At 37.2% G+C, this 16,699-nt stretch overlaps 1 protein-coding gene across 1 annotated transcript in view; it reads right to left on the bottom strand.

Annotated features, from left to right (window-relative positions):
- Window positions 1-715: 715 nt before the first annotated feature.
- The window catches only part of LOC124614041 (integrin alpha-4-like), a 560,480-nt gene continuing 544,496 nt past the window's right edge, over window positions 716-16,699 (bottom strand). Inside the window, exon 24 of the mRNA XM_047142871.1 lies at window positions 716-1,173. Within this exon, the coding sequence (XP_046998827.1) occupies window positions 1,072-1,173 (102 nt within the window). The 3' untranslated portion in view covers window positions 716-1,071. The remainder of the gene's footprint in view (window positions 1,174-16,699) is intronic.

Genomic DNA, 16,699 nt, shown 5'->3' with positions numbered 1-16,699 from the left:
AATAAACAACAGCAAGAGGACACCAAGTTTTTATAACTCTTTCACTGGGAGCAGAGAGGTATATTTGGATTTATTGATTTGTTCACTTCTTATCTGAACTCAATGATTTGACTTGTTTCCTGACATCATTTTGATGACCTTTACTAAGTCCTTTTTGTGGTTCAATGCTGCCAGAGGTCAGTGAAGTTTCACACTTAGTAGGGTACTCTCCCACTGAAGAAATGGCATAAAGGTAAAGTTCATAAGGCTCACATTGCTAAGCCATCATTATTAGCTATCTACTAGTATTAAATGATGCAGTGAGGGTAAGTTTTATCAAAGCAACTTGGGAACAAGAACATTATTGTTGTCCTCCTTCCTAGTTGTATGTCCATTTTTCATAATACATCTGAAGTTACTATTCATTTTTGCCAAAGATGATGTGATCAATTTAAAATTGCTCCTGATATTGTCAATCACTGTCTCAAGTTGAGTACACTAGCTCATATTAATTTGCATTACAGACTAAGATATGTATACGTTGATAAAGGTTGTGTATAGATTGGATTGTCTAAAAATAATACTATTAAATCACATAGGTGTTGAAAAAATAGTTACTGCAACCAAATGAGTAATTCAGACCTCAGATTAATGCCTATAACCTGTAAAGGTATATTTTGAGATAAAAAAAACAACAACATGAAAACAGGTAAAAAAAGAATGAAAGATTATCTCATTGTTTTTCAGGATGTTTTATAAATGCAATAAATATTTACAATAATTTATTTTTACATATAAATAATATTCCCTAAAGGCTCAATAACAGCCACCGTGATCTTCAACATCACATTTGAACTACTCTTATAATCATTGTGACACTTTCATCTGCAGATAATAGAAATCATTGAATAAGTTTTCATTCTTTGTCATGATGAACCATTATACAAATTTCATAATCAACATTTTTTCTTGCCTGTCTTGTTTTTCCCTTTCCATTGTTTCAGCAGAAACATGAATGTGGTTGTAGCCTAAGATCTGTTTATTCATCAGATAATTTGATACTCCATATGTGTCATGCATAAATTATTGATTTCAATTCGATTCAAATATTTCTTCTGCTGAGCCATTTGTTTCTGTCAGCTGTTGTGAAGGGATTGCATCAGTCTTCTTCTCATAGTAAAAGTCTTCTGCAATCTGAAAAAAATGAAGAATACTGTTTCATATTTTATAAAACTTTTATGATGTGTGGTAGATCATGTAATAAATAAAATGGATATCAACAAAATAGCATTTAATAAAATATGGTAGCCCATTTCCAGTAAAAGTAGCTTTTGTGACATTATGCTGCATTAAATAAACAATTTCCAAAGATCCAGTGTCTCATTAACTACAGCAAATCATAAGATTTTTTGCGGCATCATATTATATTATCATAGAATGGAGCAATCTGAGTTTCAGATATTCTTGTGGCAAAATTCTGGGAACAATTTCTGTTGTGTATGACCACAATTTGCCATTATAGTCAGAATATCTTTTTCCTTTTGAAACATTGTCCTTAGAACACACCAGATACAAAAATGTGTTGGAGAAAATTGTTGTACAGGTGAATCCATAACGTGTGTACTAAACCAGTCAAATCTTAGATGAATTAATTAGAAAGTCTAATTTTCTCGTGAGTCTGCTACCTACTTTACATTATTTGCAAGGGAAGTATAGAGTAAATATTAAAAAAATGTTGGAGTTTAATATTACTTTGACACGGAGCAATCTGAGTTTCAGATATTCTTGTGGCAAAATTCTGGGAACAATTTCTGTTGTGTATGACCACAATTTGCCATTATAGTCAGAATATCTTTTTCCTTTCGAAACATTGTCCTTAGAACACACCAGATACAAAAATGTGTTGGAGAAAATTGTTGTACAGGTGAATCCATAATGTGTGTACTAAACCAGTCAAATCTTAGATGAATTAATTAGAAAGTCTTAATTTTCTCGTGAGTCTGCTACCTACTTTACATTATTTGCAAGGGAAGTATAGAGTAAATATTTAAAAAATGTTGGAGTTTAATATTACTTTGACACCAAGGTCCTTAGAGAACAAACAAAAGGTAACACCAAGTAAACTTTAATGTTCATTAGCGTTTTAAATATTCAAAGTGTTATAAAACTGGGATTAGCTAAATGTTTTAAATTTACATTTAGCTGCACATTTTGTGTCTGATATTAATAATACAATGTGTTTATTGTCACACATTTCCACATTTTATTATGTTTATTCTGCAGCATTTAATACAAATAGACAATTATTTTGTCAAATGTACTTGTTGATCAGATATATCCAAATTAGGATTTTTTCTGCTGATTGAAACTGTGGTATATCTGGAGCAAACAGAATTTGGTTCTCTCCAAGTTTTTCCATGGAAGATAGAAATATTCATGGGATACAGAAGAATCATTGAGGAGGAGAATACATTATGTGATCTTCAAGAATAGTTATAGAACTTGAAATTCAAACTACCATATTTATAAACAGATTAAAACAATCATGCTGAATGAACTAACAAGGAGAAAATAGGATTAGGGTAACTTCATCTCAAATGTTTTGTTAGTGACCTGAGTTACAGAAAACCAAATTTCATGTAAGTATCTTTTGCGAATGTATACAGAAGGTTCCTATTGCCATGTTGCCATTGTGGGAGGAGAGTGAGTCTATGGAGCATGTAAAAATGAACTCATGCTAACAAATAATGTTGCCTTCATATATTCAATTCTAATCACAGGATAGTTTTCAAAAGATTGTATAAAGATTTCAACATGAAGACCTGAGTCTATGGAGCATGTAAAAATGAACTCATGCTAACAAATAATGTTGCCTTCATATATTCAATTCTAATCACAGGATAGTTTTCAAAAGATTGTATAAAGATTTCAACATGAAGACCTGACAATAATTGACATTGGATTTGAAAGTAGTAAAAATAATTACTGGGTTCACAAATGTAGGTCACTGTGCTATGATCAGCCATGAAAGTAGAAATTATCATGATATACTATTTGTGGTGTATAGGAATGGAAGCAGTGAATATGATTTAGGGAAGTTAGTTGAAAGAGGTGAAAGGGGGGGAGGCTTGCAGTCAGATGAACACAAATACCTGTAGTCATTAGGATCAGAGAGATAATTTTTTTTAGCTTAAAATCAAAATTCACACCCAAAGTACCAAACCAAAGAGCTAGAAGATTACCTCTGTTAAATTAATTTGCTTGTTTCAAATATAGAGCACAACCGAATAAAGTAAATAATATCTAATTGAATTTTAAAGCTTCTAACAAACTTGTGGAATATGAAATTTTGAAAACTGTTTAATAAAAGAGAAAAAAATCTGAATGTAATTGGGTACATGCTAATACAGTACTCAGATTAATCTAATATGGGTTAGAGAGAAGTTATCACATTTGTAAGAAACTGAATATGCGTTCAAAATATGGGGTATTCAGCCAAAGTGTTAACCTTGTGAGAAATGGGGTAGTGGCAGTGAGATAGTAGAATAGTGAAATAGAACAGAGATACAATTTCCACACTATTTATTGGTAAGCACAATATAAATAACTTATGTAAACATTATGAGCATATACAGCATACTAACTCTCACTGTGTCATGGGGCAGCAATCCTCCTTTTACTGAGTCAGAGAATTTATGCTACCACAACCATATATTTCCTGAAGTGTTTTCAGCCAAATTAATTGTGAAAAAGTCCTCACTAAATGATGTATAGTCTATCTTCATAGCTATATTAATTACAGAGATGACAGTATCAACTTTGCTTTTTCAAATGCAAATACAGTACTTGAGGACCATCTTTACAAAGGTCCACTTGTAAAAAAAAAAAAAAAAAAAAATTCAGGAAACATGTTTTAGTGAATTTCTTTATCAGTATATGTTGCTGATGCCTTACAAAATTAAGTTTCACAAACAAATACACAATTCACAAATAGGTACACAAAACAACTATGGGAAAACATTTCTTTAGCTTTCAGCTGTGAATAAAAAACATGTTAAAATCATGACTTTTTTCCCTAACTGAACTTCTATAGACTAATTATTTAGTAGCAGTAATGTTCTAGTTTACGTTAACCTGCTTTTTATTTATTTATTGGCGTGTGACGAGGGCCTCCCGTTGGGTAGACTACTCATCTGGTGCAAGTCTTTCGATTTGACGCCACTTCAGCAACTTGTGTGTCAATGGGGATGAAATGATGATGATTAGGACAACACAACACCCAGTCCCTGAGAGGAGAAAATCTCTGACCTAGCCGGGAATCGAACGCGGGCCCTTATGATGGACAGTCTATCGCGCTGACCACTCAGCTACCGGGGGCGGACTGTTAACCTACTGAACAAATAGTATTTTAATATATTATTTTATTAAGATATTGCACTTCATTGTTTTCATTGTGATGTTCATCACAACACTCTAGGGCCTTCCAATAAAATTTTCGACCTTCTCCTGGTGATATATCAAAAAAAGATCTTTAGTTTCCTTACATCACCAGCTTTTTTGATATACACATGGTTTCTTTGTTTTATTAAAGCTCACTGATCCACGTCCTTGAAACAATCTGTGGTAGTTTTCTTCACATCAACAATGATTGAGGAGGAAAAGTATGTTGTTTCAACTTTGCAGATGGCATCATCTTTCTTTGTTTCTTTTATAAATTATAACTCTGCTGCCAAACATTTTGAATAATGCATCTCTTTTATTAATCTATTAGCAGTGGTCTTGAAAGCATAGACATGTCACTCCTTGCTCAGAACTGTACATTACCAAGGTGGCTCAGAACATCATGATAGTGTAATGATAAGGTTATGGTTTCAGGTCTTTTCAACTCCTTTTTAATGATATCAAATATCCTATCAGAGGAGATGTAGTGAGTGAGGTAAATATAGGAATGGCTGGGGAAATGCCTGCCGACTATATAATAACTCCCAACTGCTTTGTCAAGCCTTACAATATAATAATTGGCGGAAGGGAGCAGTGGGAAAAAAACAGTTCAACACCATACAGGAGACATCATTTGGTTCACTGATGTGTCGAAAATAGACCAAGGTATTGTGGCAGGGGTGTGCAGGGTTCAGCGAAGACTGTGGGGTGTCATCTCTCTAGGAAAACTGGTCTCTGTCTTCCAAGCTGAAATTACTGCAATCAAGGCATGTGTGAAGGAGAATATGCATAGATGCTACAAGGACCACAGCATCTACATCTATTTAGACAGCCAGGCAGCTCTGAAATCATTGGCAGCTCCTGCAACAAGATCTAAGATTGTTGCAGAATGCAACAGGGCTCTGGTGGAGCTAGGGGGAAGCAATAGTGTAAACCTAGTGTGGGTCTCTGGCCGCTCAGGGATCTGTGGCAATGAACAAGCCAACAGATTGGCTAAGATGGGGGCAACAACTCCAGTTATTGGACGAAAATCTGTCCTGACAATCACCAAGGCTATGATTAAATTAGAACAATGGAACTGGCTTAGGAAACAGTATGTATGATATTGGACCAAGGTCCACAGACAAAAACATGGTAAGGTAATGATGCCCAATGATGATGATGAAGTCCCACACTCCTTGACAGAGTGTAGGGGATGAAGCAGGAGACCCGGATCGCTGTACTAAGCAAGGTCCTAGTGGTGATGGTTTGCCATTGCCTTCCTCTGACCATAATGGGGTTGAATGATGATTATGAAGACGACGCAACAACACCTAGTCATCTCAGGGCAGGTGAAAACCCTTGACCCCATAGGGAATCGAACCTGGGACCCCATGCTCGGGAAACTAGAATGCTACCGCGAGACCACGAGCTGTGGGCTGTGAAAACCATGTTTTAAAAGAAGCCCTGTAATCCTGGGATTGAACAGGAAAGAGATCAAACTCATGACTGGACTGATGACCGGCCATGCGAATTTCAAAAAACACCTACACACAATGGGTATAACAGAAGAGGACCCTAAATGTAGGATCTGTGATGAGGGTAAAGAAACTGCATGGCATTAGAGAGTAAAAGATATAGAATCCTCAGGGCAACTAGACCAGAAGAAATTGTGTCTAATAAAAAACTGGTGGAGGGGCTCCTTGCACTGTTGAAGGGCACCGGTTGACTTTACTAGATAGACAGGGAGCGATACCACACTAAACTTAGTTTTGGTGCATGCAGTGGCAGTTTGGACCTAAGCTGTTTTAGCTTCCCTGTTAAAATCAAATCAAATCAGGGAGCATGTAACTTAGATATCAGGTTTGGAAAATTTCACAGTTTTGTGTGCATGGTTAAATAGGCAGGTAGTAAGTTTTTACAAAATCCTTTTTTTGCAATGGATTAGACTCATTTAGAAGTAAGCAAATACATACACAATTAATTTTTTCCAATTTTGTTGTTGTTTTGTGAAAAGGGTCCTCAATTTCTGCAGCTCTTATCAAAGTATTAGGAGAGACTAATTCATTGGCATTTAGTAGTTTTGGAAAAATTGTAATATTTATGACACAGGAATTATCTGATTTTAACGTGAAACTAATGGTTGTCTTATGCAAAATTTCAGGTCATTGTATGGAACTGTTCTATCAGGCTCACTAGATGCTAAAGCTTGACAAGTTAAGAGAGTCTAAGTACAAAAGCAAAATAGTGGAGAAAAGGTCACTTTACAACTGATATTAATCTCACTAGGCTATATGTGGTTGGGCTGAAACACCAACTGAAAATGAAATGACATGGTATCCAAGGACAGTTCACCAGTTAACTACAGTAACAGTTCCACCCTTTTTCAAGGAAGCTCCACATCAAAAATAGCATAAACTTGTAAAACAGGAAACTGAGGTTTAAAACTGTTAAATAATAACTTTGCAGGATGAGTTTAGTACCAAGATACACACATTGTAAAATTTCATCAGAAACACTAACAAAAAGGAAATCACAAACAAAACTGATCATTAACACTTCCTCAAAATTCCATTTATTTCATCAAGTGCTGGAAACATCTGCTGTCTGCAGTGTGGTACATTTGCAGTTGCTGGTGCAGGGGTTTCTGGACAGGCTAAAGAGATTCGTTTGACATCACTGCATATGTTGCAACAATAACATGTTTTAAATACTCTTGACTTCATTCCTTCATTCATTCTTTATTGACCCACTGAATCATTTCATGTACAGAGAGCTCTACATGATATGGGACATGTCATTATAGTAGTTAAACATTTAAAAATACATAACACCAAATTAAATACACCTAGACTTACACAGTTGTATGGTAGTTAAAGATTACAAGATATAGCATTATTATACTCACAAGTAGTTTAAAATTAAGGTGAACTAGCTCTAATTAAAATTAAAATTTGAGGATACATTTAAAATCAAATTAAGTACAGATAAGCATTACATAATTTAAACAATAGTTAAGATTTACTAGATAAATATAATGAGTACATACAAGTAGATCAATTTTTAATAGTCTATTAGGCCTTATTGAAATTTACATTTTGAAGATAAAATATGGTACAGAAACATAAGGGCACAAATATATTACACAGAAAAATCACATTCAAAATATTCATGTAAGTTATAAAAAGAGTATTTTAATAATGTTGATTTAAGCTGTATTTTAAAATGTTCTGGGTTGTTAATGTTTCTCATGTTTGACGGTAGATGATTATATGGTTTAATCCCCATGTGTTTAACACTATCACCATATAATTTGGTGGAATGAGGAAACTGTGTCACCAAGTATTTTGCTCTAGTATTACGCTGATGATAGTCCAGATTCTGCTTCAGGCTGCCAATATTTAGCTTCGTAAAACTTAGTATCTCCAATATGTACTTGCATGGAAGTGGAAGAATACCTATTTTTTGGAATAGTTGCTTACATGAGCCTCTCTGCTTTTTAAATAACATTATCCTGATAGTTTCCTTTAGGAGATTGAATATTTTATTGGATTCAGAATATGAGGCCGTATGTTAGGTTTGAGTGAGAAAGAGCATGGTATGCTGACATTAGGATTTTTATATGTGTCACTTCCCTGACTGACAGAAGCAAAAAACATACTTTACTTAGCTTGGTAGCTAATCTGTCAGTGTGCCCTTTCCAGCTTAGTGTGTCAGAGATAGATATTCCAAGGAATTTAGTACCATTTCAATACTATTTCCAACTATTTGTATAGTTGAGACAGTGGGATTTACATTGTAATAGGGCCTAAAATTGATCCTTGAGGGACACCATATTTTACAGTTTACATATCAAAACATGAAACCGTGGATTTTCCTGAAGGGATTGGACTTGTGCACAGACTACATCTCTGAGTTCACTCCAGTGACATCAAATCACACAAATGTGCAGGCCAAATCCTTTCATGTCTTCCGGCTGGTTAATCTACTGCTGAAATTATGCGTGATACAGATGGAAGCTGTTGAGCTGTTTGCCTGCAAAATGTGTTCAACACTTTAGAGACACTAACAATTTCTCTGCTACACTCATTTCAGGCATGCTACTTAATTTCTGTGTAGTGTTCCAGCGCCATTTCAACAATAATTGTTTTGTACATTTGCTGAATTGTCATTCTTGTTGGACACTGTCTGTCAGGATATATTTGTGTGCACAGGTCAGCTGTTCTCTTTATGTTCCTTCTACAATCTCTGCAAAGAAGTACCATACTTTATTTCTATTGGTTTATAAAAGATATTTATTTTTTCAGACTAACAGCACTTGAGGCACATGTATGACAGAGAGGAAATGAAAACTACATGCCCTCTGTGCCCTTTTTATATTCTTATTGCAGCAGTGATATATTGTTTTTTCACCTTATTTGAAATGTGTTGAAATGTGTTTCCTTATAGTAGTTAACGTTGATAGCATTGTTTTATCACAGGTTGACATTTTTTTAAGGAGATGGATCCTGTGGGTTGTGTTACATTTACTGTCACTGGCAAATACTATGAGAATCTTTTTCACACCAACATCGTTCCAACACTTCAACAGCATGGTTGTGTGGGTAGGATAAATTTTATGCAAGATGGCACTCCTCTTGCCATTGCACAGCCAGTGAAGCAGCTACTGCAGAGGCATTTCGGAAATGTTAGAATTATCAGCCATCACTTCCTTACAGCCTGGCTACCCAGATCATTTGATGTTAATCTGTGTCACTTCTGGTTGTTTGATTATCTGAAAGATGCTGTGTTCAGTGTTCCAATTACAAACATATCCAAATTGAAAGGACACATTGCGCAATGCATTCTGAATGTGACGACTGAAATACTATGATCTGTTGTGGAACATGCAATTTCTCAAGTTCAACTTCTGCCAGCAGTTATGAGACTGTATTTGGAACAGGGATGCACACCATATGTTGACAACTGGCATTCCAGCCCAGGCCAGTTTCTCTGGCTTCACAACTCCAGACCAACCACATGTGCCAGTGTTCTTAGGAATAGATGAAACATGCCAAAACTACAGAAGAAGTTGAAAATTGACTAAAGGAAAACTGAGTTTATGTCAAGTGAGAAGATGATTGCTATCAAGTGTTGCAATAAAAGAAAGTGTGAATGTTGAGCACATGTAGAACAATACAATTTGTTGCAGAAAAGGGTGGACAGCATATTAAACATGCCTTGCACCAGACTCAAAACAATTAAAAACCAACTTCACTGTTTCTTTTTATGCATCTTATTGCCTCAGGACAATTAAAAACTGGTTTCAGTGTTGCTTTTATGTGATTTTTGCCCTCAGGGAAATTAAACACCAATTTTTCACACATGATGTAGTACGACCATGTTGAAATGGATGGTTCACGTAGCTAACAGTGCCGCAACTGTTGAATGCCAAACTTGTGTGGTCATGCACATTGCACAGTACAATTGGTTTAATTTGCAAATCACACCATAGTTGTTGTACTGCGATTCATTTGTCGTCTGTAGCTGAAGCCATTTATGTTATGGTGATTTAGAGGGAAAATTTTTGTTAAATTCTTTTTTGTTTTGATAAAGTTTCCCCCTTCTTTGAAAATATTCTGTTCAAGATTGACACCATTGCAAGTAGCAGCTCTTTCTTTACCTGATAATTAATCTCTGGATACATGTCTGTATATCACTAGAAAAATTGTTGAAATTATCATAAAATTTCTTCTTCCATATTAAAGAAATCCAAAATTCAAATTTGAAATGCATTAGAGATTCAATACATCATCAGTTTTTTTTTTACAGATATAGGATAATTTATGAGTTTGTTGTTTAATTCCTTATTTCAGATGTCTGTTATGCAAACAGATCATGAAATGTGCTACCTCCAAAATTCACGTTTTCCAGTGGGGCAGACCTTCTCAGGTATTATTTTCAAGCTAAACTCTTTTCTAAATTATTGTAGGGTTAATAGCTATAAGGAAAGTAGTGGGGTTTAATACACATGGAAGACACACAACCAGTCTCTCTGGGTCTCTCAGCTATAGCAGCCATTCATTCGGCATTCAGCCTCAGAACTTTGAAATTTCTCATTTTCATACACTTCAATTTGAACGGCATCCTGTCCAATGTAGTACTTCAGGGAATGGTACAATTTTCTGTGTTGTGCATCAGTCACTGCACTTTCAGTCCACATGCTGCTGTAGTAGTCATAATACTATACTAGTGGCACAGTCTGCAGTTGATAACAATGTAACTGCTTCTATGGTAAGGCAGGCTTCTTTGTATCATACAGATATATAAGAGTTAAACAGTCTTACACTGATTAATTTATGTTGCATATTTATTACATTGGAAAATGTAGAATTATTATAAAATTCAGTATCAGATAAGCCATAAACACATTAATATGTTACTTGTGATGGAACTGAAGTTTCCAGTGGTTTAAAAGTTAGATAACATTTTTAAAAAAATGCATTTACATAAACTTTTGGTGAAGCACCCTAAAATGTATTACAGAAATTAAAACTAAAATGAAACCATCTCTCAGAAGACTCTGACTCTGAAGTTTCAATTTCATACAATGAAAAACTTATCACTTTAAGCAAGCCAATGATACATAAGATTAATGCTTTGGTACCACATTAGACATGACAACTCTGCTTTTATTCTGTTCAAAAGTGAGTCCAAAAGTAATTCTGATCAAAGTACAGTACAATGGCCATTTCCAAAGTGATGTGTTTAATAGTGACACTATAACAGTACTGGTAATGCTTTGTCTAACAAGAAACATCTGCTGAGAAGTTTTTGTTTTGGTGAACTATACCTAAACATTATGGAAACTGAAACTGAAAGCATCTTTCAAAAGGATAAAGAAAAGAAACCTAACTACTCTTATGTGTGGAACTCCCTATATTTAAGATCAATATGTCCAGCCTGTGGCCCAATTGCCATGTATGGTCCTTGTCAGTGTGTCATTTATCACCCCTTATCCCTTCTGGTTAATATCACACTTTTTAAACAAAATTGAAATCCAGAACTGCATTCAACCAAAAAGCATGCAAAATGAAGAAACACACATCATTCCTGGAGTCTACTACAACATCCTAGTACTGCATAGCTCTCTGAAGTGTCTTTTGAGTTGAATGGGTAAGCAGTTACCAATAAATCTTCAGGTCCATAATGCTGCTGATACTACCATTGAAGAGAAAAGAAAAATAGTATTGTCATTTCATCAATAACTTTTCTTTTCAGTTACTCTTTGGGATGAATCAAGTACAATTGAAAATTTCCAAAATTTTCAGAACTGAAATGGGGGAGTAATTTTGTAAGAAGGGATGAAACTTTCTGGTATCACTTGGAAACGAACAACAAAAATGTGAAATACTGTTGTCCTAGAATGAAATAATTTATATTTGTGGTAACATTGGAGGCTTCATACTGGTTGCTGGCATTACTACTGGCTGAAGAAACAACCAAATTTACAAGTATGGAGCAATCATTTCTGGAAGTATGAGTTCCTGAACACATTACTTCAGAAATACATCCATCCAGCCAGCCTCTGGTTCCTTATATCCAGCCAATGCCAGGTGAGGACATGTATGGTACATATCCACTTCCACAGAGAAACAACCTATTACTATGGTGGGGTTGCCAGTCCTGAAGGCATTTTAAAGCTGCTGCTAGCTCCAAACCCCCCCCCCCCCCCCCCCCCCCCGCCATCCCCACCTCCCCATTCTCCTCCCCTGGAGAGGAATCTATGTACTCCTTCTGTCTGCATCTAGTGTACATCTCATGGTTAAATGTAACAACATTTTTCAGAGCATGTGTGACTTGTGTAACTGAAGTGAGATGTGGGAACCAGCCCAGAATTCATCTCAGAGGATGTTGAAAGCTGTCTAAAAACCACACCAGGCTGGCCTGGACACTGGCCCCCATTATGCATCAGTGAAGCTTATTCAATCTGGGGCTGCACTTGGCTGTCTGTGCAGGTTAATTCAAAAACATGTATGAGCAAAACATTTTGGGATGTTTTGCCAATCTGAAATGTTATCTGTCAAAATTAATAAATCTTTTCAAGTTTTTAACTGAATATGGTAACTTTAGTTGGGCAAGTGTATGATGGTTGCTCTTTGATAGCAGGAAAAGGAGAAGGTGTGCAAGCAGAAACTAAACATAACTATCGAAAAGTAAAGTTTTTGCATTATTCCTTACATCACCTCAATCTAATTGTGCATGACCTACATGAGTTATCACCAAGAAATATTTTAAATGTAGTAGATATGTGATAATCACAATTACATCTCTTTGGGGATGTTCAATCAGAAGTGATTTATTACCAAATATTTTAAACTTGTGTGAAAGTCAATGGCTATAAAATACATAAAAGAAATCAAATTTTTTTACATAACTTTATAAAAAATTATGAGCCAGTTAGATAATTTCCCTCAGGATGGCAATAGCTTACCAAACCAGATGGCATACCCATTGTAATATGCTTGTACTTACTACAAAGCAAATATTTTTCTGTAGAGGTAAGTAAATACTCTTCAGCCCTAGAACAAGTGTGTCACGCTTTGCAGGCTCTGTTGGTTTGTCATTTATTTATTTATTTATTTATCAGTGACTATTTTGTCTCTAACTCATTCACATCTTCTAATTCCACCACTTTTGCTTTTGACGTAAGTATATTTACATTATATTCATGCCTACATTCAGAAGCAAGTATAGCCTGCTTTATTGACTAATTTCTGTTGCAGCTTAAATTAACCAGTGTGGAGAGCAATTTTTTTTAGTGGTCTTGTGTACTCAAAATATGGCAGATGTTAGAAGGCACAATTGTGTAAGTCCTTGGAGTATTTCAGCTTGCATCGATCAGTTTAAAACTTTAAATCAATTTCCATCATACATACTTTGTATTACTTTTACCCGTCCAGTAATACTTGAAGTAATTTGGTTGCTTTACCATAACACTTGTAATGTAAGTAAACAAAGGAAAATCCAGGATGGAATGTAACAATATTAGAGAAGGAAAGTTGCTACTCACTATATAGTCATGACTGCTGAGTCATGACAGGCACAACAAAAAGATTCACACAATTATAGCTTTGGGCCATTAAGGCCTTTGTCAGCAACACACACACACACACACACACACACACACACACACACACACACACACACACACACACACACACACACACACACGCAAATGCAACTGGCACACACGTCTGCAGTCTCAGACAACTGAAACCACACTGTGAGCAGCAGCACCAGTGCATGATGGGAGTGGCAACTGGGTAGTGGTAAGGAGGAGGCAGGGGCAGGGAGGGGGGCAGGGATAGTATTGTGGGGATAGCAGACAGTGAAGTGCTGCAGTTTAGACTGAGGGCATCAGAGAAGGTGGGGAGGGGGGGGGGGGGTTAGGTAGTAGAAAGGAGAGAAATAAAAAGATATTAAAAGAATGAGTGTGGTGGTGAAATGACGGCTGTGTAGAGCTGGAATGGGAACAGGGAGGGAGCTGGATGGGTGAGGACAGTGACCAACAAAGGTTAAGGCCAGGAGGGTTATGGGAACGTAGGATGTTTTGCGGGGAAAGTTCCCACCTGTTCAACTCAGAAAAGTTGGTGTTGGTGGGAGGGATCCATATGGCACAGGCTGTGAAGCAGTCATTGAGATGAGGGATATCATGTTTGGTAGCATGTTCAGCAACAGGGTGGTCCACTCGTTTTTTGTCCACAGTTTGTCGGTGGCCATTTTTGTCATACCTACATACAATGCTTAGCTTGTAAATCACATGACTGGTTTCACCGGTAGCCCTGCCTTTGATGAGATAGGCGATGTTAGTGACCAGACTGGAGTAGGTGATGGTAGGAGGATGTATGGGACAGGTCTTGCATCTGGGTCTATTACAGGGTTATGAGCCATGAGGTAAGAGACTGGGAGCAGGGGTTGTGTAAGGATGGACAAGTATACTGTGTAGGTTCGGTGGATGGCAGAATACCACTTTAGGAGGGGTGGGAAGGATAGGGGGCAGGACACTTCTCATTTCAGGACGCGATGAAAGCTAATCAAAATCCTGGTGGAGAACGTAATTCAGTTGCTGCAGTTCCAGATGGTACTGAGTTATGAGGGAAATGCTCCTCTGTGGCCAGACTGTGGGACTTTGGGAGGTGGTGGGAGACTAGAAAGATAAGGCATGGGAGATTTGTTTTTGTACAAGGAATAGGGTCACTGTGGCGAGGTTTGTAGGTGGAAGTATCTGACAGCTGACACAGTCCTTCCACCAGGTAACCCTTGCGTTTAAAAACAATGGAGGTGGAACCTTTTTGTGCAGGTAGGATTATAAGTTTGGGATCAGTTTTCAGATGGTGGACTGCAGTTCCTTCTGCAGATGTGAGGGTAGTTTGCATTTTGAGGGATTTGTGGAATGATGGTGAGGCAAGGTTCGAGGTTAAGAAATTCTGGAAAGTTAAAAGGCAGTGGTTTGGAGGCAGTGGGGGTGGATCACAGTTGAATAGAGGAGCGAACTGAGTTAGGTAAGGTTCAGTATTGGTCTTTGGTTGAGCCTGATTGGTCAGGTTGGTGGGGAAAAAGTGTTTCCACTGTAGGGACTGGGAGAAAGAGATTAGGTCTTACACAAGTCCTGAATGATTGAATTTGGGAGAGGGGCAAAAGGTGAGACCTTTGAAAACGATTGATATTTCTGTGGGACTAAGGCTTCTGGAGGAAAGGTTCATGACTGTGTTGCGGGTCTGTTTAGGTTCTGGGTTCTGTATGGTGGTGGGAGGGAGTTTTGGAGGGTGGGGAAGAGTAATAGGTCTGCAACGCAGGGTTTGTCACCTATGAGGGGACATGGTGGAGGTTTGGAGGTTGTTATAGAGGTGGTGGACAGTGATATTCTGAGGCGAAGCTAAGCTAAGCTGCTACCATTGTGCTGCATTCTACGTAGGCATGACAAACAACAAGCTGTCTGTCCAGATGAACGGCCACCAACAAACTGTGGCCAAAAAACAAGTGGACCACCCTGTTGCTGAACACACTGCCAAACATGATATCCCTCATCTCGATGACTGCTTCACAGCCTGTGCCATATGGATCCTTCCCGCCAACACCAGCTTTTCTGAATTGTGCAGGTGGGAACTTTCCCTGCAGTACATCCTATGTTCCCGTAAGGCTCCTGGCCTCAAACTTTGTTAGTTACTGTCGTCACCCATCCATCCTCCTTCCTGTTCCCATTCCAGCACTACACAGCCGTCATTTCACCATCACACTCAGTCTTTTAATTTCTCTTCTTTTTGCTACTTCCCCCTCCCCCCCCCCCCCCCCCCCCCCCCCCTCCTCACGCTCCCCAACTTCTCTCCTGCCCTCCATCTAAACTACAGCACTTCACTGTCCTCCATCCCCACCATACTATCCATTCCCCTCCCATCCCAGCCTCCTCCTTACCTGCAACCAGTTGCCACACTCACCATGCACTGGTGCTGTTGCTCGTAGTGTGGTTTCAATTGTCTGACACTGCAGACGTGTGTGCAAGTTGCATTTGTATGAGTGTGTATGTTTATGTGTGCCTATTGCTAACTAAGGCCTTAATGGTCAAAAGCTATAATTGTGTGAATCTTTTTGTTGTGCCTATCACGTCTCAGCATCTCTGCTATATAGTGAGTAGCAACTTTCCTTCTCTAATATTACTGTAATGTAAGTAAATATTCATTGATTTTCTATTGAGTTTGTTTTGTTGAAAACACAATCTATGTATGATCTCCTGTTTCAAGTGTAATTTATAACTGCTTCTGTTAATATGGTAACTCTTCCCTGTATTATCTTAGTGTATATTTTATATGTTATGCATTGCAACATTATACTCCTCTTACTTGCACTTTAAATTTCAATTCCATTCTTATATATATTATATTCCATTTCTCTGCCACATGTCCGTATTTCCAACAATAGTTTAAATGATTTAAAAAGCTATCTTTCACTTCTATGCATATTAAACAGTCTGAATGTAATACATAATTCACAGTGGCTTTCTACATCTTGGTGTTGGTAAAGCTGCTTGAAATACTCCATTGTTATTGAATCTACAGTACCTGTTAATAGCAGTGGCAACAAATTCGTGTCTGGTTTGAAAAACACACAAGTGGGTGCTCCACACTATTATTTTTGTGTTACAATGGTGATCTACTCCACCACGTTCAGTCAGATATGATACTTTATGCAATATACTCATGAGTGAGAGTTTTCTGATAAAGACTTAATCTGCTGTATTGAGCAAACACTTGTGGAAGCAGAG

This window comes from Schistocerca americana, chromosome 4 (genome assembly GCF_021461395.2).
Source record: "Schistocerca americana isolate TAMUIC-IGC-003095 chromosome 4, iqSchAmer2.1, whole genome shotgun sequence".
NCBI classification, from domain to species: domain Eukaryota; kingdom Metazoa; phylum Arthropoda; class Insecta; order Orthoptera; family Acrididae; genus Schistocerca; species Schistocerca americana.
Note: the sequence above shows the minus strand (reverse complement) of the source record. Positions and strands in the feature narration are given on the sequence as shown.